This window comes from Passer domesticus, chromosome 11 (assembly GCF_036417665.1).
Source record: "Passer domesticus isolate bPasDom1 chromosome 11, bPasDom1.hap1, whole genome shotgun sequence".
Taxonomy (NCBI): domain Eukaryota; kingdom Metazoa; phylum Chordata; class Aves; order Passeriformes; family Passeridae; genus Passer; species Passer domesticus.
Genome location: NC_087484.1, coordinates 7,950,300 through 7,973,155, shown reverse-complemented (window position 1 = coordinate 7,973,155; position 22,856 = coordinate 7,950,300). Strand labels below are relative to the sequence as shown.

Below are 22,856 nucleotides of genomic sequence, written 5' to 3'. Positions count from 1 at the left end.
ACTCAAATCTTGATTCTTCACAAGAAATTATGTCCCTTGAGCTCAGCATCATTGAGATCCAACGTGTTTGTTGCATGTTTTGTGCTTAAAAGTGATACCAACCATCACAGCACCGCTTTTTGAGGCAGAGACATCTCGTTTCATGAGAAGAGATATGGGGCTTAAACGGATTTAACTGAGCTGGCTTTAAATTTGTTGCCGTCCTCTGGTCACACAGTCATGGCATCAAGCACTTTCCAGCAAGCATCAGTTCCAAGGCAACCTGGTATTTCTAATGAAACTAGGAACCAGTGCAGTTCTGCAGGCTGTTTTGGGTAATGGCATCTGAGGGTATCTGGGCCATGGGTTGTGGGGTGGCGTTTTTTCTTTCTTTATTTTTGTTGTGTGTTTTTTAAAATGTTTTATTTCTGGTGACACTTTTTTACATTTAGTTACTTGCTTATTCATTGACAGACCAACCCAGATTATGTTGCTAGGCAATGCTGGCAATTCATGACCAGAAAATATCCTCCTCCTTAGATTTTCCAATCATTTTGCTATGGTTGTTTGAAGCAGCCCTTCCATTCTGTGTTATTATGGAAAAGACCCAAGCATGCCTACCATTTTCTGTAGCTGTTCCCTGCACTACAACCTTCTTCTTTCAAATAGACTGGTACCTTTCAGCTAATGGAGGACATTTGTGAATTCCCCATCATCCACAGAGAATATGTGTTTACAGAAGAAGAATAGAAGAATTCCTGCAAGGCAGCCCTCACTGCAGCTCCTGTACAGACACAGCCAGAGCAGTACAGAAGAGGTCACTTGTGTGGTGGGAAACAGGGCAGGTCTCAGTGCTCCCATGTCAGATTTTCCATAAGTGTCAGGAGAAACTAGCCCAGCTTGTGAATGGGATTGCAATGAAACTTACAGTAGGGCAAACAGATCCTTCTGTCCATCCATCACAGCACTCAGTCCCTGAGGTGACACTTATGTGCCTTGTTGCTAAATGTGTAGCAGCTGCAGCCAGCTTATTTTTGTGTCTGGAGCTGGGTGATGGCAGTGGTACCCCAGGCAGCAGAGGTTTGTATTTAGCATTGGAATGGATCTGGCTTTCCTAGGAAAAGACTGGGAAATTATTTTAGAACATTTCCCTGTTGTGTGCTGTGTGGCTACCTGTGCTTCCAAAGCTCACATCTAGGGCAGATTTTTTCTTGCATCCACTTCCAGCATCAAGTCTCCCTCTTGGAATGCAGCATGTCACAGATCCTCCTGTTCCTAAGCCGTGTGGATACTGGTGGGAAACGGCGCTCACAAGGAAGGGTGGCAGACAGAAATGTATTTCCACAAATGCTGGATTCTCCCTCACTGTTTATCTCTGTGTGCAGGGTTGAAGTGCAATTATTCTGTGTATGTCAGACATGAATGAATTGTCAGAAAAGTTTATTTGCCAAGGTATATCATGTTTGTCTGTGTAAGGAAGGACACCTTGAACCCTTGTAATGAAAAAAAAAAAAAGGGAGGAAATGTTTAAAGATAAAACTGCAGGGTTGTGTTTCTAGTTTTCTTATCTCATCATGACAGTTTTCTACAAAGTATTTCTGCCTTCTGTGCCACTGGTCTCCCTATCTATAAAATATTGCTCTCCCCTAGGCATTGCTTTATGGAAGCTCTAATAAATATTTTACAAATGCTAATGAATCAGGTTATTCAACAGCTCAGTACATCAGTGTTTTCACTTTGCAGGCAGGGTTTTGGCAAAGGCAAAGAGCAGGAGAGTGAGTAACTTTATACCACACAGCAAATTTGGAGGTGAGGGTAGTAAAATCTTTTACCTTTAAGAGTGGAAATGTCCTTTATAGCTTAATTTCATCAAAAGAAGAGGTTCTGAGACTCAGTTCTCCAGTCTGGTAGCTGTTTGACTACATGGTCAGTTTGTGTGTGCTGGGTTAGGAAGCTTAAACCTCTCTCCCTGTGTGCATGAGGCAGCAGAGCTGGCTGGGGAGAAACTGCAAGTTTGTGGAATGGAAAGGAAGTAGGGGCAGGTGAGTTGACTTCTGTATATTTCAGCTTACAGGCATTCAGTGCTGTCCAGCCAGTTATTCAGCATTTTAGGAGGCTTTTTTCTCCTGGTCATCTTTGTCCCCTCTAGGTCATTCTCTGATTTGGATTAATTAGCCTTCTGCTTTCCCACTCCACATCTAGGGACCGGCTGTGATCTGAGCAGGCCACGAGCTGAACTGGATGTTCTGGCACTGTGTAAAGTGCCAACAGGTGTTAGTGACTGAGGCAGAGGAAGGCAAAGGTTCAAAGGTTCTCAGTCTGTGTGTAAGATCCTTGCAGGAAACTCTTTGCATGCTCAGGTCACTGCAGTTGAGCTCTGGGTGGCAGCTCAGCCCTGATTCATTTGGTTCTCACTGTATTCTTTGCACTGTCACCAGTGCTGGCCTTGTGCCTGTTATGCATCTCCTGTGCAGTCCCCTGCCAACCCTAGGGAAAGCTCCTTTTTAATTCACTATATCAGGATTGAATGCTCTCTGCACTCATTTCCCCAATAACTAGTTTCTTCATAAGGCTCTCTAACCAGTGATTTGTGTTATGGTAATTGTTAAAAGGGAAAAAAAAAGTCAGCTTAAATATCCAGCTCCTTCCAAGGAGGATTTCTAAATGAATGTTTCAAATATCTGAGTTTGGTGTCTAACTAATGGATCCAACTTCTTTGTTTAAAAAAAATTAGTTGGGGGGTTAGCAGAGCACAGCTAGCAGAGCATGTCTGCCAACATTATTTCCCTTGTCCTCCATTTGCTACTCTGTTCATTTCGATTATCAGATCTTATGAGCAGGGACTGTGCACAGCAGCAGAGGGCTTTTCTGTACAGTTGCAGCCTCCCAGTGCCACTGCCAGACGTGTGAGTAATTGGCTGAGCAGCTCTGCAGAGCAGTCTCCTTGCACCGTCCAAGCTGAAATGCAGAAGTAAAAAAATTCATTCTCAGAGATGAAGAATCATAAAATCATAAGCCTGAAAGGAACCAAAAATCATGAAAAAAAACCTTTGCTCAAAGAAAAATTTTTTGGGGAACATATCTGGCATGCTCATTAAGAGTCGTTCTGTGATCTTACAATGTGTTTCTGGGATCTTCTCTCTTCATTGTTGCTTATAAGACAGCTTTAAATTAATGATAAGGAAGCCATTCAGGGCATGGGCTGCGCTGAGGTTCACAGCTTTCATTCTGAATGAGAGATTAAAGTAAACTGATATTGAAGGCAAGGAGGGAGAAACAAACACAGTCAGTAAGCCTATAAAAGTCTTAGCCAATTGCAATGGTGAACATCCTGCTGGCGAGGGTGACCTTGAATGAACTAAGTGGGATAAAGTCACCAGGCTGGACTGACAGCTGAAGAATCAGGCTGGATTCCAGCAAACAGAGAGCAAATTCCTCACAAGAGTCTCCTGAGCTGTGGCAATGGCTTCTCGGTGTCGGAAATGTGGACAACAGGTACCCAGGAATCTGCCTTTCACTGCTGTCCGGATAACAGAAGGAGAAATGAAATCTTATCATGATTTTATAGGAGGATGCATTAGGCTGGAGCGCATGGCAAAGAAAGGTATGTGTAGCATCTTTAAACAAAATAGCAGCTTCTCGTAGTGGTAATTGCATTGCATCCCCAGACAATTTGCAAAAAGAGATTATATTCTTAATGCTTTCTCTGAGGGGTCAGTGATAATTAAAGGCAACTGGCTGGATTTGGGTATTACCTCAGGTGTGACTGCAGCGTTTGACTTGGCTGTATATTTCTGGGATATTTGCAGTGATTTGACCTAAAGGAGTTAAAATGAATGTTAGACTCATTCTGAATAAATGTTTATTTCATTTGGGTGTAAGACACTGAGTTTTCTGTATATGTCAGGAGTAGGTATCTGTTGTGCATGGAAAATACTTCTTAAAAATAAATGTAAAGAGCTGGAGCAGTGGGTGTCATGACCCAGCTGACCCTGTCACCCTGTGCTCCTGAATTACTACGTAGAAGGCCAATATCTTCCTCTCTGTAGAGATTTTGGTTTCACTGTATTCAAAAGTAGCACAATGGAGCTTTTTATGCTCTGTGTGAGTCAGCCCAGGTACAGGGCAGTATTCCACTCTCAGGGGGTTGCTAGTATAAGGTACTGGTACCTAGCAATTTGTGCTAACTGCATGCTAACTCTGAAGTGGAGCGATGCAGTTGAAATTTAGGCTGTTCACAAGATTGCTGAATCATAGAACACTTTTTCTCTGTGTCATTGAGAGGAAGATTTTTCAAAGAGCCTCCTTTCATTTGCCCTGTTAACTTGAATACATACGTAGTAAACCTCAAATCCAGAACTTTACAAGATGTTCACTAGTGCATTATAAAGACTCCCAAAAGCTTGCAATATGATTGTACTTGGAAGTTAAATTGTTTATTATGATTTAATTAGCTCTTCAGCAAAGAGACTTGCATTTGATCTGATAAATCGAGAATATTCTGTAGAAAAAGAGGTGAGCCAGAAGCAGGGTATCAGCTGCAGCCACTGCTCACAAACTGGGCTTTGCAGATGCTTTCTTTAACAGGGCTCTAACGCACAATGTCAGGGTTTGAAAACTGCAAAGCCAGTCCATTGTACCTCTGCTTCTGTGGGTGATCCATCCATGCTGATCTCTGGGCTCAGTGCCTACCTATGCATTGTTGTATTTGGCTGACCTTTCAGTAACACTGATGTTTCCAGTTGCACTCTTTGTACTGAGGCATTCTGAGTTCAGCACACCAGGGCAGAAATGTCTGGTATCCAGTAAAAGACGGTGGATTCACTGAAGTTCCTTCCTGACTGTTTGATCAGGTTGCTTATGGCTTTGTGGGCCTGTGGACGTGCTGGAGGCAGAGCTCAGGCATCTGCTGCTCTTTTTCTTCCTGTAGTAGAGCTGGGAAGAGACTGGTAAGGGCTTTGCCATGGTTACTGTTCCCAGGGAAACACCTTCTCTGCCTCTCATGTTGAGACACTACCTGGCATAGCATTATGGGCAGAAATCCCTTGGAAAATCATTTTTTGCTAGGGAACAGAGAGCATGTCAGATCAGCCTGAGCCTCTTGTCATTTTGTGAGGCAGAGAACATCTTCACTACTTTAGTATTAAATTCTACCAGGGAAGCTGCCATAGGGGCAGAAGTTATTGCTAAGGACAAGGTGCCTTCAGCTGCAGGTATTGGAGCTGTGTGAGTTGTGAGAACACACTGGGGCAGCTCTGCATGTGGTGACAATGTTAGAAGGGGGCTAAGGAAGTGGCAAGGTGGCACAATAGTTCATAACAACACTTCCAGGTTGTTTTCTCCTGCTCTGAACTGACTCTGACCTTGTATTAATCATGGTGGTTTTTTTGGCCTGTGTTTTCTTATCTGTAAAGTAGGAGTGGGAATCTCCATAACATATTTATGGAGAATCCAGTAGGAGTCTCCATAAATATGGATCCTGATGATGTAGCTCTGACTACTTCATATTTCTACTTTGATGACTGGACCAGTTTCCCTTAGTTGTCCGCAATGCATAAACACAGAGGCAAAAAGATTTTCTGTCCCAGAGGACTTGGATTCTGTCTGCTCCACCTAGTCCTACAAGAAAAGCCTTTTGACTGCCTTTTTCTCAGGCTGAATTTCTCTGAACATAGTGGCAATGCAGAATCCCTGGGGCATGTTCTGACTTACCATTACTTTAGGGGGAGTACCCTTTCTGCAGTTTGAAGATCCAGCTGGAGGAAGTGGCTATTTCATGTGAAGATCAAAATCTGAAGTTTAAATGGAAGGTATTTCTAAATCACTTGACAGTCAGTCACAGTGGCTCCTTGTGTATTGCTCAAAATTGTTCTGATTCTGTTTGCATTCTGTATTTCTTCTTCTCTTTAGTAAAAAATTGCTACCAAGGGGACCTGGGATAACTTTTTTCAGCTGGCTCTCATTGCATATAGAATAGCTGAAATAAAATATTCTGTTTTCCACAGAGGCTTTCTGAGAAAAGACAATTATCTTAGATCCTTGTTTTTCTTTTCACCTGCTACCATTCATATGCAGTGTGCTCTGCTGTGGTTGAGAAATACTAAAACCCTGTTTACCTAATCAGAAAAGTCCAGACAATTATGAGAGAAATAGGGAGGCTTGATTTTCATTTAAAAGAATTCTGAGAGAGATGTAGTACTGCAAAGATCAAGAGAACAAATTCTCAGAGGGCAAGTTAGAGCAGAGGCCTTGTGGGTATTTATGTTTTTCCCTTTCTCCCATGATACCAGAACAAGAAATAACTCAGCGAAATGGAAAAGCATTAAACATGGATAGACAGATTGCTATAATTGGCAATGTTTTGTTAACTTGTGGGACTTATTACCACAATATAATAGCCCAGTTTGCTTTTCTTTATTACCTAAATTGTAGGGTAAACTGCCTGGGGAGAAGATTTCAGGGGAGAATGATGCTGAGTATGCTGGGAGGTTGGAGAGTGCTTGTGCAGAGCTTTCACCCTGGTTATGCTCACAGAGCTTATTCTCCAAATTCAGCCAGTTCTGCTGCTTCAAGCCTCACTTAAAGACCCAATTCTGCTGTGCTAATGTACTGATTTTTTATATAAATTATACTGCAACTTTATTACCTGTGGATTAGCCTGACCAGTGAGTTTTCTAAGACATGGACTTTCCTTCTTCATCACCTGCACATTATCTACTAGAGATACTCAGGATCAAGTATAAAGCAATGATAAATAAATGCTTGGTTGGAGCACCCCAGCTATATATGAATATTCGGCCAAGTGTCTTGTTGCACACATTTCTGATCCTATTAGTTAATTTGATTTTTCAAGGGGAAAAAAATCCTCCAGGCTCTTACAACTGACAATAATTATTGACCAAGCATTTTTTTCACCACCTTTTTCTAAGCTGGAATATCCCAGCATCTTTGTTTTGCACAGAGTCAATGCCTTATTTATATTCAGAACCTGTGCCTATGAGTCATTATACTGGGGATTGCTCAGTTTAGGCTACTTGTCTAAACTCCTGAGTCACACCTTGAGACAGTGTGCTGCTGGGGATGCCTCTGAGGAGGTCTACAGGAGTGAAGACCTGATTTTTAAATTGGGATACCGTTAATTAGTAAGGTCATCATTTGCTAGCATTGGGAAAAGCAGAGGTGAAATGGGAAGGGATAAAGGGACACTGTGTTCCATTTTCCCTTGACTTTACACCTGGGCTCAAGAAGTGACATCTGTCAGAAAATGGATGAAATGGGGAGCAACTTAAATTTCAAGTCAAAAGCACAATAAAAATCAATGGGCTGTAAGTCAAAATGAGAGCTGTAAAACACAAGCCAGTTTCTTTGTGTTAGGCCTTCTCTAGAGGAAACAGTGGATTTGCAGTTGCCTGAAGTCTTTAACATAAGATTAAAGAGCTTTTTAAATGCTGGTTTAATCCAATTTCCATTAACATCTTGTGTGTTCAACAAGTCAAACACAATGAACCTAGTGGTCCTCTCTGGTCCTGCAGTGAAAGAATCTGGGAAGATGATCTGTGAGTTAGAGGCACTTGGGTATGAGCCATTCCTTGTCATGATTTTGGAGGCCCACACGCACAGGTATGCACACGTGAACATGTGGAGACAGATGCTGACATGGTGCAAGTTATTTCAATGAAACTGGGGTGTATTGTAGCCAGAGAGAATCATGTCCTTGAATATTATTATATTTTTAAAGTAAAGTTAAATGTGTAATACAGTTGCTTCCCAGTAACAAAAACTGAAATGGCAGTATTACTCTATTCTATGGGCTGTATGCTGGTGAGACAATATTTGGATAGTACAAAATATTGTTCTGCTAAGAGAGGCACAACTAAGCCTTTTCAGCTTGGCAAAGACATTTCACTGATGCATTCTGAAATAAAATTGCCCAAATGAAAAGATGTCTGATGGGTAAATTTAGCTTATGAATCTTAAAGTACTGCCTGAGGAGAATGTAGTGGCCTGAGAGGAATTTCTTATGCCACTTCCACGGTGAGTTCATTCCTCTCCTTATATCCTGAATCCACATTGGGTTAGTAATTTATATTCACTTGCAGAGTAGCATTTCATCTTCTAACTAACTCCATGGCTGATCTACTACTTCTGCAGCATCTCTACACACAGTGTTAAAGTGCTTTTCAGACTGTAATCATCTGGAACATTGATCAGCCACTGGGACTGATGTGACACTTGTCCCTCTGTGCTCCCAGAGAGGCCAATCCCGGCAGGAAGTTGATGGATGGGGCCGGGAGGGGGCCGTGGGCTACCCCACATCTGGCTGGGGATCCAGCTGTGCACAGGCTGTGCTGCTGTTTCAGCTGCCCTGGGGCCAGGCTGGGCTCGGTGGCCAACAGAGCTGTGGTCTGTTCACTCTACACAAGCAGAAGGGGAGGGGAAGCTCCCAGGAGAGCAAAACGTGTCTGTGAGACAGATTTTGTGCATTGGTTACTCGTGGACATTTACACTGGTACAGGCAGCAGAGGGTAACATTACACACCCATACAGCGGGTGAATTCACGTGTTTGGCAGGCAGTGTAGGGGAGGCTGGGAAAGGAAGTGCAGTGTAAAATCCATGCATCTTGCCACTCTCCTGTGGTACCTTTATCCACCAAGTTGTGTCTGTCTGTAAAGCTACAGGTGTCATAAGTTCTCAGGTGCATCTTGTACCAAGCATGGTGATGCTCTGCTTAGATCTGGCAATTATTTGTAACTACATAGGAAATCCTGTTGGTTTTCTTGTGCCATACTATAAGCATTATCATAGTTTGTGTTGGTTAGCTGATGGGAGAAGGATGGAAATCCTGGGTGTATTACCCTTAAGACAGAGCCACTGTCCAGTAGCCTGTCTGTAGAAACAACTTTGGTCTGCTCCTCAATTTACTGCTGGGGAAAACTGAGGTTGATTGATGACCTGGATTCCTAGCCCTGTGCCTCAATTTCCCTATCTATAGAATGAATGACACTCTTTTTTTGGAGCCTGAAGACGAAGAACAAACAAGATACTGCCATTGCATCACACATCCTAGAGGACAGCTACTGTAGCCTGGGTGAAGAGTGACTTGTATCTAAAGCCACTGAGCTGATGGGGGTTGTGGCAGTAAAGGGACAGTAAATTTTATGAGTTAACCTAATGTTAATGTTGCTTCCCAGTATTGCTTCAGACTGCTATAGGTGTGATGTCACCTTCTTCAAGCTACATGTGTACTCCCTTCATGCACTGAAAGCTTGTGTTCTGAAGTATTCATGAACTAAATATGTAAAAATGATTAGTCCCCTGCTCAAAACCTGAGGTCATGTTTCCTACCAAATTCATAGGTCTTATGCAGTCTTCTCCTTTGTCTTTAAATAACAGCACTGTGTTCTGATGTGTGGGTGTGCCTTCGGGACAGTACTCGAGACAGCTATCCACAGCAGCACTGCGGGTTTCCCTTGGCCCTGAATACCCTACTATTTAAAGTTATTTTAATGAAAGCCCTTTCCATGCCTTAGTCTGAGCAAGTGAATCTGTGTAGTTGCTTGTTGGGCTGTACTTTTATTGTTTGTGCCAAGCTGTGAAAGCCTCAAAGTGTCCCTTTGGAGGGGCCTGCGTGGAGAGCTGTCCAGGCGGGGAACGGCGGCTGTACCCGGGCAGGCTCAAACCTGGCCGTGCTGCGGTCACAGGTCGCTGCTCTGCCCTGCCCTGGAGCTGCTCCTAAGCAAGTTGTGCAGCCTCCTCCAGCAGAGCGCCAGCTCTTGGCTGCACCGTTGGTCGGATCCAGGACTGCTTGCACGGAGCGCTGCCTCCGTCCATCCCTCCGTCCGTCCCTCCTCCCCTGTGCCTCGGTGACCTCCCTGCCACAGCGGGACTGCGAGGAGCCGGGCTGCCCGCCGGGAGGGCTCGTGAGTGCCCGCAGGGGCTGCCCGGGAGCCAGCGCTCTTTGCGGCGTCGTTCTGTTGCTTTCTCTGGGGGGCTTCTGAGCTGAGCTGCTGGTGACAGCTTGGAGGAGGCTGCAGGGGGGTGGCTGGGAGCTGTCCTGGGCAGAGGTCGGCTGTGGGCAGTGTTTGTCCCGGAGACACGCTCAGTGCTGCTGGCAGCAGTGGTGGCTGCTGTGGCTCACTGTTTGTCTCCAATACAGTAACCAGGGAAATATTTTTGAGCTAACTGGCCTCTGTTCAGCAGTGAGCAAGCAACCAGCCCTTCAGCTCCTGAGCTCAGAAATTATGTGAATAGGCTCTGAAAAGATTTTGCTGGATGCAATTGTTCAGGGCAGAGCAAGTGGCTAGAATTTTTCTAAGATACAGTTTCAACTATGAAACTGTCTGCTGGCAAGTTTTGGGAGAGAGGAATGAAATCTGCTGTACAGTCTGCTTGATTTGCTCAGTGTCCAGGCATTGTAGTGAGCATACTTTAGCTTTGCAGTTTGCCACATGTGGGTTTTGTTATTCATGGTGGTTTTAAAAATGACATTATGGAAATGTTCTTTTCTTCTATTCTCTTAGCAGAAATTTGTGTTCTAGCAATCCAGCATTGTTATGAAGGACAGATTTTGGGAAGAAGATGAATTAACTTTTCTCTGGCTAAAATCAGAAACTATCAAGAAGATTTTACTACTGAGGCACTAGGCAGGAGGCTGTCCCATGCCACTATAAATCTGGATTTATTTCTTGAATGCTGAGATGAGACCTTTGCCTTTAATGCCTTTTATTAGGGAAGCTTCAGTTTTGTGGATAGTAGGATGTAGCATCCCCCCACCAGGGGGTGGTCTGTGAAATCAAGCATTATCTTGCTGAGTAGATGATGTGCTATGGTGTGTTTCTTTAGATCTTTTCTGATTATGGATAATTCATAATATAGACTGAATATTTGTTAATAATTTCTTATCTATCTCTTACGATTTGACAGCAGTATTACAAGAAGTATCACACACAAAAGTTGAGGTAATTTTTTGCCCAGCTTCTTGCCAAGTTACTTTTTAACTTTTTAGTGTTTAAACTAACAGGCTTAGTTAAAATAACAGGCTTTGTTTTCATGAGAAGAAAGTGTCACAGCCTCTTATTTCCTCCTTTTACTATGTATTTGCTTGTAGCGGAAAAAGCATCAGGAAAGGAAACTGTTGTGGATTGGCTGGCCACACAAAGTCTCCAGCAGAGTTCGAGGACTTCAGGGTGGAACAGGGCCTTGTATGTGGAGTAGACTTTACTGTTTCAAAGACTGAAAAACTGCTGTAGTAGTGGGAGGCCAGATGTAATGACTTAATATGGAACCTGAAGTGGTAAGGAGCAGCTGTCAGCCTGAGCAAACCTGTGGCAAGCTGTGGCAAATCTACTGGAGCTGGTTTATGGAAAGCTCTCTCTGAAATCACAAAGCAATAGATGAAGTTAATAGGCTGAAGAGGAGACTCTGTAAGTACCATAATCTTTACCACAATAGTCATATAATAGCTCAGGCAATAGTCTGGCTAGGCTTTTTACTTTGAGTGTCATCTTTGTTTTGCTGGGTTGTTAAAGGAGGAAAAAATTGTCATTGAGGCTTTATGAACTCATGGAAGATTTCTGTTTTCCCTTGCACAGATGAAATCATGCAGCAGGAGATACGGCCGCTGGTAGCAGTGGATATCATAGAGCAGCTCCACAGGCAATTTGCAATCTTGTCAGGTAAGAGGTTGCTGGTAATGACACTCCGTGATTCTCTTGGAGACATACTGGAATGTGTCATGCTGACTGTCACCCTTCAGCTCTGTACAGCAGTTGCAACAGTATTTTCATATTGCTCCTGAGAAATGCTGCTACAATTCACGGTGTTTGGAATGGATAAATGCCAAGCTGCTGTACTTCTTTTTTTAAAGCAAGTTAATTTTCCATGTTCTCCACAATGGGCTGGAACCTATTTAGAGGGCAAGAAATTAAACAAAACTTTCACTACATATCTTTGCACAATGTCCAAGCATCTTGTTTGTGGGAAAAGATTTTGGTCTATCAGGGATCTATTCATGACCTCCCCCTTCTTCCTCATTTGCCTTTGTTTTAGAAATGATTCATTGCTAAGTGTAAAGTTCTAATCTTTAAAAGATATGATTATTACATAGTCCTTTGTTTGCCTGAAATTTGCAATCACATGAAGTGACGCAGTTCCTATCCCAAAGAAAGAGCTGATACTGAAATATTTGGCAAATTATTTAATTCATTATTTTGGATACTGTAGATGATAAAATCTTATCTTGGTCCTGAAACAGTCTGCTGTTGACTGCATGGCCTCTGGCAACTCCTTTTGTCTCTATTTCTGTCTGTTCTGCAAATAAGAAAATTCAAAATTTTCTTATCATCTTCCCCATAGAAACAGTGAAGTATCATGATTTTGCACAAAATGCTAAGATTATAAGAAGGTCCTGTTGGAAAGCCTGTCCCTCTTGGGAGGTATAGAGTGCAGAGAGTGCACCAACCCAGCTCTGGAAATGGTCAGCTCAGCAGGCCCAATCCTTGCTGTGTCTTTGCATTTTAAAATACATTCCAAATTGCTAAAAGAATCCAAATCTAGTTTACACAGAATTCTTTATGAAGCTCTGAGTATTAAAACTTGATTTTGGAGGCTTGCAGGTAGGATCTTGTGGCAGTTTCCTAAGCTCAGTAACTAAAGGGTTTGCATTAGACAGAGGGTATTGACTGAGCCGAGGTGGAACCAGCTGCCTCCTCATCTGCAGTAAAACATCTCAGGGTCTCACCTTCCTAGAATTCCACAACCCTCTGGGCAGGACAGGGTCTGTAACTGCATTAAATTGCTGAAACCCTTTTCATCCCACTGTTGTCCTCAGTGCAGGGTAAGTAGGAGTTGTTGAGAACTGAGTGCCTCATATACAGTTGCCTGACCAGTAAAATGTGGAGGATTGCTATTTTTGAACCCCATTACCTTGCAACATTTGGGACCAATAGCAAGAGCTGAATACAGCATGTAATGAGCAACTTATGGAAAGTGGTTTACTAAACAGGAAGAAAAAACCCATCTCCAGTTCCAGCTAGAACATCAAACATGGAATAAAAATGTCAAGGGTAGACATAAAAAGAGAATTTTCATATTTCTTTATGGATTCATAATTTCAGCAGTGCCTCTATTCTCACCTGCTATTTTAGCAAATTCAACTCTTCACATTTATCTAATGCTTTTATTCTTGGAAGTGATGAGAAAGGTGTTTAAATGAGGCTGTTTAAATGTAAGCTGCTTAAAGACTTGAAAAATAACTTTTCATAGAAGGCAAGGCTGAGGGGTTTGTTTGTTAGGAATCAGCAAATAAGTGGTTCATCAACACAGAAGTACTAATAACAAATAGCAAAGAAGAATGAGAAGGTATCTTTCAAGCCCCCATCTACCTAAATAACAAATTACATTTTAAGAATTTTCAGGCTTATCTAAAATCTCCTCAGTACAGTCCAGAAATAGTATCCTACTATAGAACAGGACAGTGTAGTCCATAGTTTCAAAGTTGATGTCAGTCTGAAGTTTACAGGTAAATTTGGAAACCTGGGTGCCTCCATGCCAGAATCCCCATGGTAGCATGTGAAGAAGAAAAGGGAGGCTTAGAGGCCCCTTTGGCCCAGTGTCTTATTGTGTTGGTGACCTCTGGTGAGTCATAGTTAAAACATAGCAGGAATCTTCCTTACTCTCCCTCTATTGCCTCCTGCAAAGAGAACTTTAGGTGCAAGCCAGACATTACTATACTTTTCAAAAATGCATTTCTCTAAATAATGTTACTTTCTTTTTCCTTTAGCAAAAGATTGTTTTTTCTTCATGCAATGAAAACAAAACTGGGCACTCTTCTGCCTCATTTCACATATTAAAGTAATTCATACCTAAATGACCTCATTTAATTTGATTTAGATTTTTTTTCCAGATGGCTCTATTGCTTTTCCTCAAAGCATGCTGTTAGCTGCTTTTCATTAGGTATGAGCAACCACAAATATTTTGGTGCTTCAGTGCTTGCCTACATGGTGGCTGAAAATTTGATACTTAGCCTATTTCCTGGTTTTCCATATTGAAACGTTGCAGCTCAGTAGCCACTGTCTGGAAAAAAAAATAAAAAAACCCAAAAAACCAAAAAACCCCCTTCTGTTCCTTGGTGTCATTATCTTGGGTAGTAAAAGGCAGTTCTGATGTTCTTGCAGAGGGTTATGGACATAAATTATGTTTCTCTGAACAACTTCCTAACAGTGGTATACTCTGATTTACAGTCACCTCTTCCATGCCTGTGCAGAGCCCAGAGGATGTAGCAGAGTCTGGTTTGTGTTACTCCACAGCCTCTAGCTTTGCCAAGCTCTCCTGCTCAGTCCTGTGGACCCCAAATGCATTTGTCCAGTGATAATGGAAGTCAGTGGTTGACTGTTGTAAACTTTGCCATAAATGAGTATTTCTTTGGTTAATACCACCTTTTTAGTAACAGCTGGCAGCTGAGGCAAATGCAGTGAACTCACAATGTTTCCTTGCAGTAAAGTGGAAAAGAAAGGGGAAAATGATTGAATCAAAGTCTCTTTGTTTTCTCTGGACATGACTCATTAGAAACACTTCTCTCCACTATTGCTGTGTGCAAACTTCTTAAGAGGATCTGACTGTCTTGTGGTCTCTGAGCAGATGGTAGGAATTACATAACAAGTCTAATGAGTTTGGTGTTTGATTGTGTCAGGTCTATCTATTACCTAATAACAGCCTCCTGTTTGTCCTGGTCCTCCACCTACCAGACTAATCAAGACCTTACTCCATCCCAAGAACAGGGAAACTTTCCAAAGCCTTCCCTGGCCCACTGAGGTCATGGAAAAGGCTGCAGTGTAATATGGCAATGTCCTTAATGACGTAATTTTACTTAGGTCATCTCTTTTCTCATGTGCTGATTTAGCCCTGCTTAGCTTGTGAGATCTGGTAGGAGTACTGCTTCTTGTGGTTAAATTCTAGCTTTGATACCACTACTGCCTCTTTCCTTTCCCTGAAAACCAAACTCTCAATTATGGGACTACAGCTGTGACAACACAGGAGTGTTCAGCTAGGTTTGTGTGTTTCCTGTAGGTGTTAAGGGAACTAGATCACAAAGTTGGGTAGTACTGAAAGCCAGGTTATTCTAACACACCAGTTTTTACTCAAGAATAAAGAACCACTAGTAAAATACTTTTTCTGTCCTGCTGTACCAATCTGCTCTTGGAATTGCTACCATTCTTCCCCCCCCCACTTTTTTATCTGCAGCTTCACAACCTATTCTCATCTGTAATTACTCTGTCAAAGAGCCCAATCTGCCATTTGCAGCAATAATGGATCATGTTGCTAAATCACGACTTTATTAGACAAACTGTCACGAAGTGTATTAGCAGAGAGAACAGTTTTCTTTGTGTTCTGCTCCTGTTAACAGACTTCAGTGGATGGGAGAGTATATCTGAAAATGGTAACTGACTCAGAAGCCAGTTTATTTAATTTGCAAAGTCTGGAGGGTATTTGGCCATCTGCTTCCTGTTCAAACTGAGCCTTTTGGAAAACCTGACCTGACCTTGCCAAAAGGACAGTTTGGATCTTTTATAAAAATTGAGACCCAGGAAACAAGATTTAATGAGAAATTCATCACTCACAACCATTAATCAACATGGAAAACCAAAACAACAGAGCTTGGAAAAAGCAAGACCTGACCAAAGCAATGAAACTGCAGCCAAGATATCATTAGACTTTTTGGCTGTCAGACCCAGGAGATGAACTGTAGTCAGGGCTGGGCTGTGATGCCTCAGGGAGCTATCTGCATGTGGGCAGGCTCAAGCAGTAAGGCTGCAAGTGTCAGCAGCATTTGAGAGAACACTTTCCAATACTAACTGATGAGTTAGTGTCTGTGGCAGGCTGGGGAGGTGAGCTCTGGAAACTTGCAGACTAACTTTTGGAACTTCTGACTATACCCTCTTTGTTGGGCTGGTGCTTTTCATTTGTTTTGGTTTTATTTCCCAAGGGAATATTCAGCATATTTGGTGATCTCTAGTTAGAAGAGCTGCTGGCTATAGAATAGGACTTTAGTGTAGCCCCTTATTGTCTCAATCATAGATATTTTTTGTGCCTAGGTGGGAAGCATGGGAGGGCTGGAACTGGGAGTGGGAAACTTTCTAAGATCCTCATCCTGTTCAGGGCCTTGGCCTGCAGTTGTGATTGCTTTCTGCTTTTACATCAGTCATACCAACATACAGCTTCAGCTGAGAGAGCTCTCAGAATTCAGCACTCACACCTCATTTGTCAATCACACCCTTTACACTGCAAAGCAAAATTAAATTTTCTCAGCTGCCATAACCTTTTCTCCCCCACATGTATTCCTTCCCCAAATACTTCAGCTTTTGTTTCCACAGCTGAGTTCTGGCCCCATCTTCACTGCAGCAGCTATCCAGGCTGCATTGGCTGCTGGAAAGTCTGTCTAATAGGAGCAGCTGTGAATGCTGCTCTGTGTCCTGGGACTTTGGGGATTGGCACACCTAAGAGTTAGTGAAGGTCCCATTACCATGGGTACCTTGTACAATCCTGATACAGCTTGTGTGCTATCTCTTCTAAATTTCATAAAAGACAAATTCCATGTACTCAGTCCTTATGGCTATGGTGCTGACTGGAGACTGTCCCTACTGGCATTCAGTTTCTGCTGTCTGTCCTTTCAAGACATTGAGTAGTATCCAGCTAAAGTATTTCAAGGACTGGAAGAAATCTTGTGGCAACTCCCTAGAAAGAAGGGTTGATGGCCGAGGAAAAAAGGGCTGCAGCTTGTCAATCCACATTCTGCAGAAATTTGCATACTGCAGCAATTCTTGGATTAGTGTCAGGGAAAAATTGGCATTAACATTTAGATGTATGGAATTGCTCTCTTGTACTGAAGAGAGAGTTTTCCAGGCATTCTTGGTATTTAAAGAGCTTCCCTTATATCCCTTATCCAAATGGATATAGATAATTTTCCTTTGTAACCCAACTACTGCTTGAACTTCAGATATGGGCAGGAAAAACTCATTTGTAACATATTTGTGGTGTTTCTTGTCACTCAACACTTTATACATTTCTGCTCTCTTCTCATCATAGCACTTAACAATTTCTGAATACTAAACTTCCTCAAACTTCCCTCTAATATCCTGGTGTGGCAGGAACTGAAGGTTTCCTTGTTTATTTCCCTGTCTGAAAAACAGCTCTGCTCAACCATCTGAGGGTTCTGGTGTGGTTGAAGCAGGAAGTGTTGCCTTCACACTGGAGAATGAGATAGAGATCAGCAGCTGTTAAGAGCCTGGGGCTTAGTCAGAGGCAGGAGCTGCTGACTCTTAGTTGAATGTTCAGTCTGAGGCTCTTAGGTGTCCTAGATTTGTTGCCAGTGGTGAAAGGAAGAAGTCAGTATTCAGTCTGCTTACATTCATTCTTTGGATGGCTTTTTATAGGAGAAGATCCTATGACAAAAATACACACCCACATACATAGAGTGCATCATCAGCCTGCCTCATCCAGCCCTGGGAAGAGGCCAGGGGAAGAAGAGCACATGTGTGAATGGAGATGCAGGAGATGAAATAAAAGGGACACAAAGAGATCCTCATAAGCAGGAGCATTAGAAACTTGTAGTTTGAACAAATCTTGAGTATAACTGCAGCTAAACTATCAGGTGCTAAAGTAGGGAATCCAGGGGAATCTCTACCTTATCCTCCAGTGGCAAATATTGCTGCTTTAAACTAAAATATTCCAAGTTGCTACATCTCTCTCATTTAATGTAAATTCACATATTTGAAATATGTGACTGGGAAAGTTTGGTGCCCAGAAATCCTGTGAATGTTCACAAGATACTACGTATGAAATACCTTGGCACATACTGAGCTCTGCACAAAGAGACAGCAGACAAATTTGGTATTAAATTTTCCTGGCTGTTACTGTTTGTGTCCAGGAGATGTCACTGAGAATCTGTAACAAACCAGCCTAACTGGGTACCTGCTGGTTGGAGTTCCTGGTCTAGAATGCAGTAGTCTGGAGAAAGCCTGACTAAATTTGCAAGACAGCATATTCTACATCACTGCTGACTGCAGACAGTGCAGCTGGAGATCCAGCTGCCATGCATCAGCATTTGGCAGCACCCCAAGGCCAATGGGGAGGTCAATGTGGAGGCTGTGGCTCTGCTCAGCATTTGAAATCCAATTCAGTGCAGTGTGAATAATGGCTTTCTTGCTTCCCCTCTTGGCTGAGAGACTTTTGAGTCTGTTTTCCCCTTAGCAAGCTGAGATAGTGAATGATCTCACACAACTGAGTAATTTTCAGACGTAATCAAAGCAATAATCAACCTTCAGGAAGGAAAAGAGGGGCTAAAGGTAGTGTGCTGATACCATGTCACCAGATGTCAAGAAGAAAAAGTTCAAAATTCCTATTTTTCTAGAGCTCTGAGTTTTACCTTGTGCAAACATTTTATCCCCCAGCATTTCAGCTCTCCATGGCCAGACAGCACAGAAGGGATTTTAAGTGATCCAGCTGAGGCTGGTGAGGATAGGGCAGAAGCAGGATCAGGACTAGAAAGGGACTGTCCACTCTACAGAGAAATAGCCAGGAATTACTGGAGCACCTCCTTGAAATGACCACCAACAGAGCAGGAGAAACTGGTTTGTGGCATCAGCTGTAGTTATCAACAGGGAAAGACAATGGTGGATGGGAGCAGCCTGGAAACAGGGATTATTTATGGGGATTTAGAGGGTGCTTTCAAGGAATGAGAATGGGCTTTTTTCCCTCCACGCCCATGCTCCTAATGGGATAATTTATTGGATATTTTCCTGAGGAAGGTAATTTACTGCCTCACAGCTTCCTCTTTACTAAAGAGAAGCTCAGAATCTGGCTGTCCCTTGGGCAAGAGTCCTTTGTGTGTCATGAATGACTCAGAAAACTGAGTCTGCAGCAGAAATTCACTCAGTACTGGGTTGTTAAAGAGTTCCTGAGCCTGGTGCAAAAAATAGGTTTACATAAAAATTGCAGAGAAAGGAGAAAGACTCAGGGAAAAACATATTCTTAATACCCTGTTTAAGGAGAATTAAGCAATAAGATACTTATAACAAAAGCTTTGTTTCATCATGCTGCTTTATGTGCTGCTGCCTCCTCAGTCTGCTCTCAGCTTTGAGCCCAAACTGGTGAGAAAATCCCCTGTAACTTCTGTGTGGTTGGAGCAATGCCCAGATTTATTAGTGGAACCAAGTTAGGAATGGGGCTACAAGTAAACAGGGTTTGTGCTGTGGGCTGCAGCAGCTCTTGGGGCTGAGCATTGTGTCAGGAGAACTGTAAAGGCTGCTTGCTTTCAAGGGCCTTGGCTCCATGCTTCCTGTAGCTCTATCTGACTCTGAACCAGGGAATCCCTCAGAAAGGGACTCAGCCTTATTGCTTATGAGTTTTGCAATTTCCTGTCCTGTCTAACAGAGTTTTGGTGCAAATAAGCATGATAAGCAAAATTTCTCCATGCATTTGAGCATTCTTAAGGAAAGACCTAAACCTGGATTGATCCCTGGCTTGTATTTTGGGCTATATGTGTGTATTGAAAGCTTGTGTGTTCTGTTACTTCATTTCATTTGATGTCTAGAAGGAATTGAAGAGTGCTCTACCTATACATAGGGAAATATTGTAATATTATCACAAGAAATTGTTTGGAAATGGAAAACAAAGAACTAAAAAAAACACTTCATCAGAATTTTGCAGAAGATTAATGAAAAAGCTGAGACTCTCAAAGGCTAGAATCTCATCTGGAGTAAATGGAGGTGATGAAACTACAGTGAGTTGTGTCAGATGGGAGCTGGATGTGGGTGCTTTACAAGGAGAAACATGGCAGTGTTTCCCACTTGAGTACTGACCAGTCTGTCCAAAGTCATAAAATCACCTTCTAAACTTTGACTTTTTTTTGCAGGAGGAAGAGGGAAGGATGGGGCACCCATTATAACCTTTCCAGAATTTGCAGGATTCAGTGAGATACCTGATGACGATTTTCTGAATGTGGTCACCTATCTAACCAGCATTCCCAGGTGAGACTAAGCACAAATTTCTGTTGATTTCCTAAAGAGTTTTCTTTCCCAGTGGCTCACTGATTTTAGTTGTGCTACCAGGACATACCAGTGCCTCTGCATCTCTCCAGTCATTATGAAACTTCCCTATCTACCATCTACCTATCTAGGCCCTAGGAATTGTGTCGTTTTCATGGAAAAGAAAGCTTCACACAGGGCAGGTTGAACTGAATTGGAACAGGAATAGTTCTGAAGAGCAGCAGCAAAGATGGTAGATCAAAGGGAGCTAAAGGGGGGTGTTTGTGAAAAGCCTCAAGGGCACTGGATGTAATGAGGGGAGGGCTGCTCAGGAAGGAACCATACTTACAGAGGCCTCACAACTGTTTTTAGTTGGAGTGCATCTTTCTATGCAGCTTTCCCCTTGCTGAGAAAGCAAGTGAGGTGCCTCACTGACAGGATTCTGGCAAGCACCATGTGCTTTCAGGTACTTCATTTCTTTGGAGATTGCTCCACAGCCAGGATGTTTTCCTTGCTTTTTGCCTGCAGCTTTATAAGGATGGTGAAACAAACTGAGTTCCCCTCCTCTGAGGAAATGAAAAGCATGACTGCTGAATTACTTTTTGCTTATCTAAGAGAGCTTAATATTTTTTCAGTCCCCTGATCCTGTCTCTAGACCATGGCTGTTTGTACTAGTGAGAAGCACAGCAATGATTTATCATTTCCTGTGGTCTTCTGCAAAAAGGTGCTTAGAGGATCATAGCAGAAAACGTGCCTCCTTCAAGTTTGAGTGAGAAGTTTTGCAGCTCCACCTACGTGTATTTGCCAAAGTTGTTGCCAGAGTTGCCAAAGCAAGCTGAGAGAAACCACATACTGTGAACTTAACAGCTTCATTTTTCACTCTGCTCTGTGGGACTTCTGTTCGGAAGGGGAAACTCTGTTTTCAGTATTTTACTCCCTCAGGACTGGGAGGGTGACCAGCCTTAGGGTATAGACAACAGCATCAGTGGCTGAGAAAACCATAAAAGTAGTTTTTCAGTTCTTTGTACTTGCTGTGCAGGGAGGTGATTCCCACTGATTTTGTCACATGTGGGGGACCAGCATGTTACATTGTCAACAGGATAGACAGAAATGCTTTGAGCTTCTGCAGCCTGTGTGAAGCTCAAAAGCACAGATGCATTCAAAAGAAATTAGCCAAATTCATGGAGGATTGCTCCATCAATGGCAGCTAGACACAATGGCTCAAATGCAAACCCAGGCTGAAGAAATTAAATTATTCCTTAATGCTGGGACTTGGGAGAATATACCAAGAGAAACATTGGCCTTCTCGTTTTCTTGCTGCCTTTGTCTCAGTAGCCAATATCTACAAACACTGGGCTCAGGGTGTTGAACTAGATGGACTTTTGCTTTGTTTAAATTTCAGTTGTGTGTTTTCTCTTCCCCTGAGGAATCCCAGAGCCATGTGCAAAGAATGAAGAATTGAAGTTCAAAACTTTGTAAGTCAGGAGAGCTGTAATATACCTATTTTACAGATGATGAGCTATGTGTGAGTAATATCTTGTTCTATAGACAGGCTCACAAAAACTTGTGTTGAGTAAGTGACTGCTCAGTTTGACCTGTTCAAGGCCAGTGACTACCTGGGGTTTCAAGGTACATTTTCTGCATACCAGCACATTGGTTTGGCTCTTAGGTTTGAACCTAGACCACACTGAAGGGATATGAATTTTCCAAGAAATTTCCTAGTCTTTATTGCAGGGCTTTTGGAAAGATTGCCTGCATTTCTTGAGTCACCATTTGAAATTTGCCACTATCTCTGTAAATGGCGAGGAAGAAAGATGTTAATTTAGAAGAAGAACCTGAGCAGAAAGCTTTGTGTGATTTATGACATATTTATATAGAGCTCAAACTCAATGAGGCCTAAGTAGTGGGCCTGTTTGGGTGCAGCAGAGCTCTGTCAATCTGCAGTTGGCTGGTCCATGCACACAGAGTTTTTGCCATGTACCTCAGCAAGCAGTAAAGGGTGTGTGTTGTTACTTTTGCCAACACTACTGTACTAGATAGTGCTGTGTGTAATATAACAGTGTTCTTGTGTGTGTAGCTTCACTGCTAGTAGTCCACCTTCTGCTTTAATTCTCAAGAAAGATGTGAAGGTATCCAACAAAGTGACTAAGAACAGAGAACTGTCTCTAACTCTTCTGGAGTTATAAAGGATATGTCTATGAATCAGGTGAGATGAGGTATAGTTTGAAAAGCAGTTCATCCTATTTATCATAGAAAATACTTCCTTCTTCAGAGCTTAGTGAACCAGAGAAATCAGCATCACTTTCCAGGCAAATGTACAGAGAATATCTGTCTTTTATAGTGTCTGATTTTGCATATCCTGTGCAATAAGGCCCATGCTAGTTGTGGAGATAAGCTCTGTGATTGCAGATAACATCACTTAGTGTTAGTAACTTTCTAAGTCCCTCTGGAATGATTAATCTTATATGCTCATCTGACAAAACATATGATAAGATTGAAGATCAGCCCAGTGAGACTTTTGTAACCTGATTCATTTTCCCTGTGGTTCAACACCTGCTCGTGAGAGCGCTCCACCAAAGGAGTCTTCATAATAAACACATCCACAGACACTCAGTAACATGGTGTGTGCACATGCATGTCTCTGTGCATGCACTAGATAGCTCCTTTTTTACTTGCTTTATTCCATGGCCAGAATTTCTTATCTTGACATGGATTAAGTACTTTGATAAACAGGTGTCCTTTTCTCCTTCCAAAAGAGGTCAGGAAATTCAACATCTCAAGTGAGTATTCAAGGGCAAACCTGAATATAGAGCTGAGGATGGAAGAGTTCTGCTGATTGCAGATGTTTCATTCAG

At 42.5% G+C, this 22,856-nt stretch overlaps 1 protein-coding gene across 8 annotated transcripts in view; it reads left to right on the top strand.

Moving 5' to 3' along the window:
- The window catches only part of MCF2L2 (MCF.2 cell line derived transforming sequence-like 2), a 144,576-nt gene that overhangs the window by 16,502 nt on the left and 105,218 nt on the right, over positions 1–22,856 (top strand). For 3 of the 8 annotated variants that reach the window (XM_064385395.1, XM_064385402.1, XM_064385394.1), the window contains exons 1-3: positions 2,849–3,583; positions 11,572–11,655; positions 19,890–20,004. In XM_064385395.1, coding sequence (XP_064241465.1) covers positions 3,442–3,583; positions 11,572–11,655; positions 19,890–20,004 — 341 coding nt within the window. In that variant the 5' untranslated portion in view covers positions 2,849–3,441. Of the gene's footprint in view, positions 1–2,847; positions 3,584–11,087; positions 11,404–11,571; positions 11,656–19,889; positions 20,005–22,856 lie in introns of those variants that run through there. The other 5 variants (XM_064385399.1, XM_064385401.1, XM_064385397.1 and 2 more) reach the window with 3 other exon arrangements.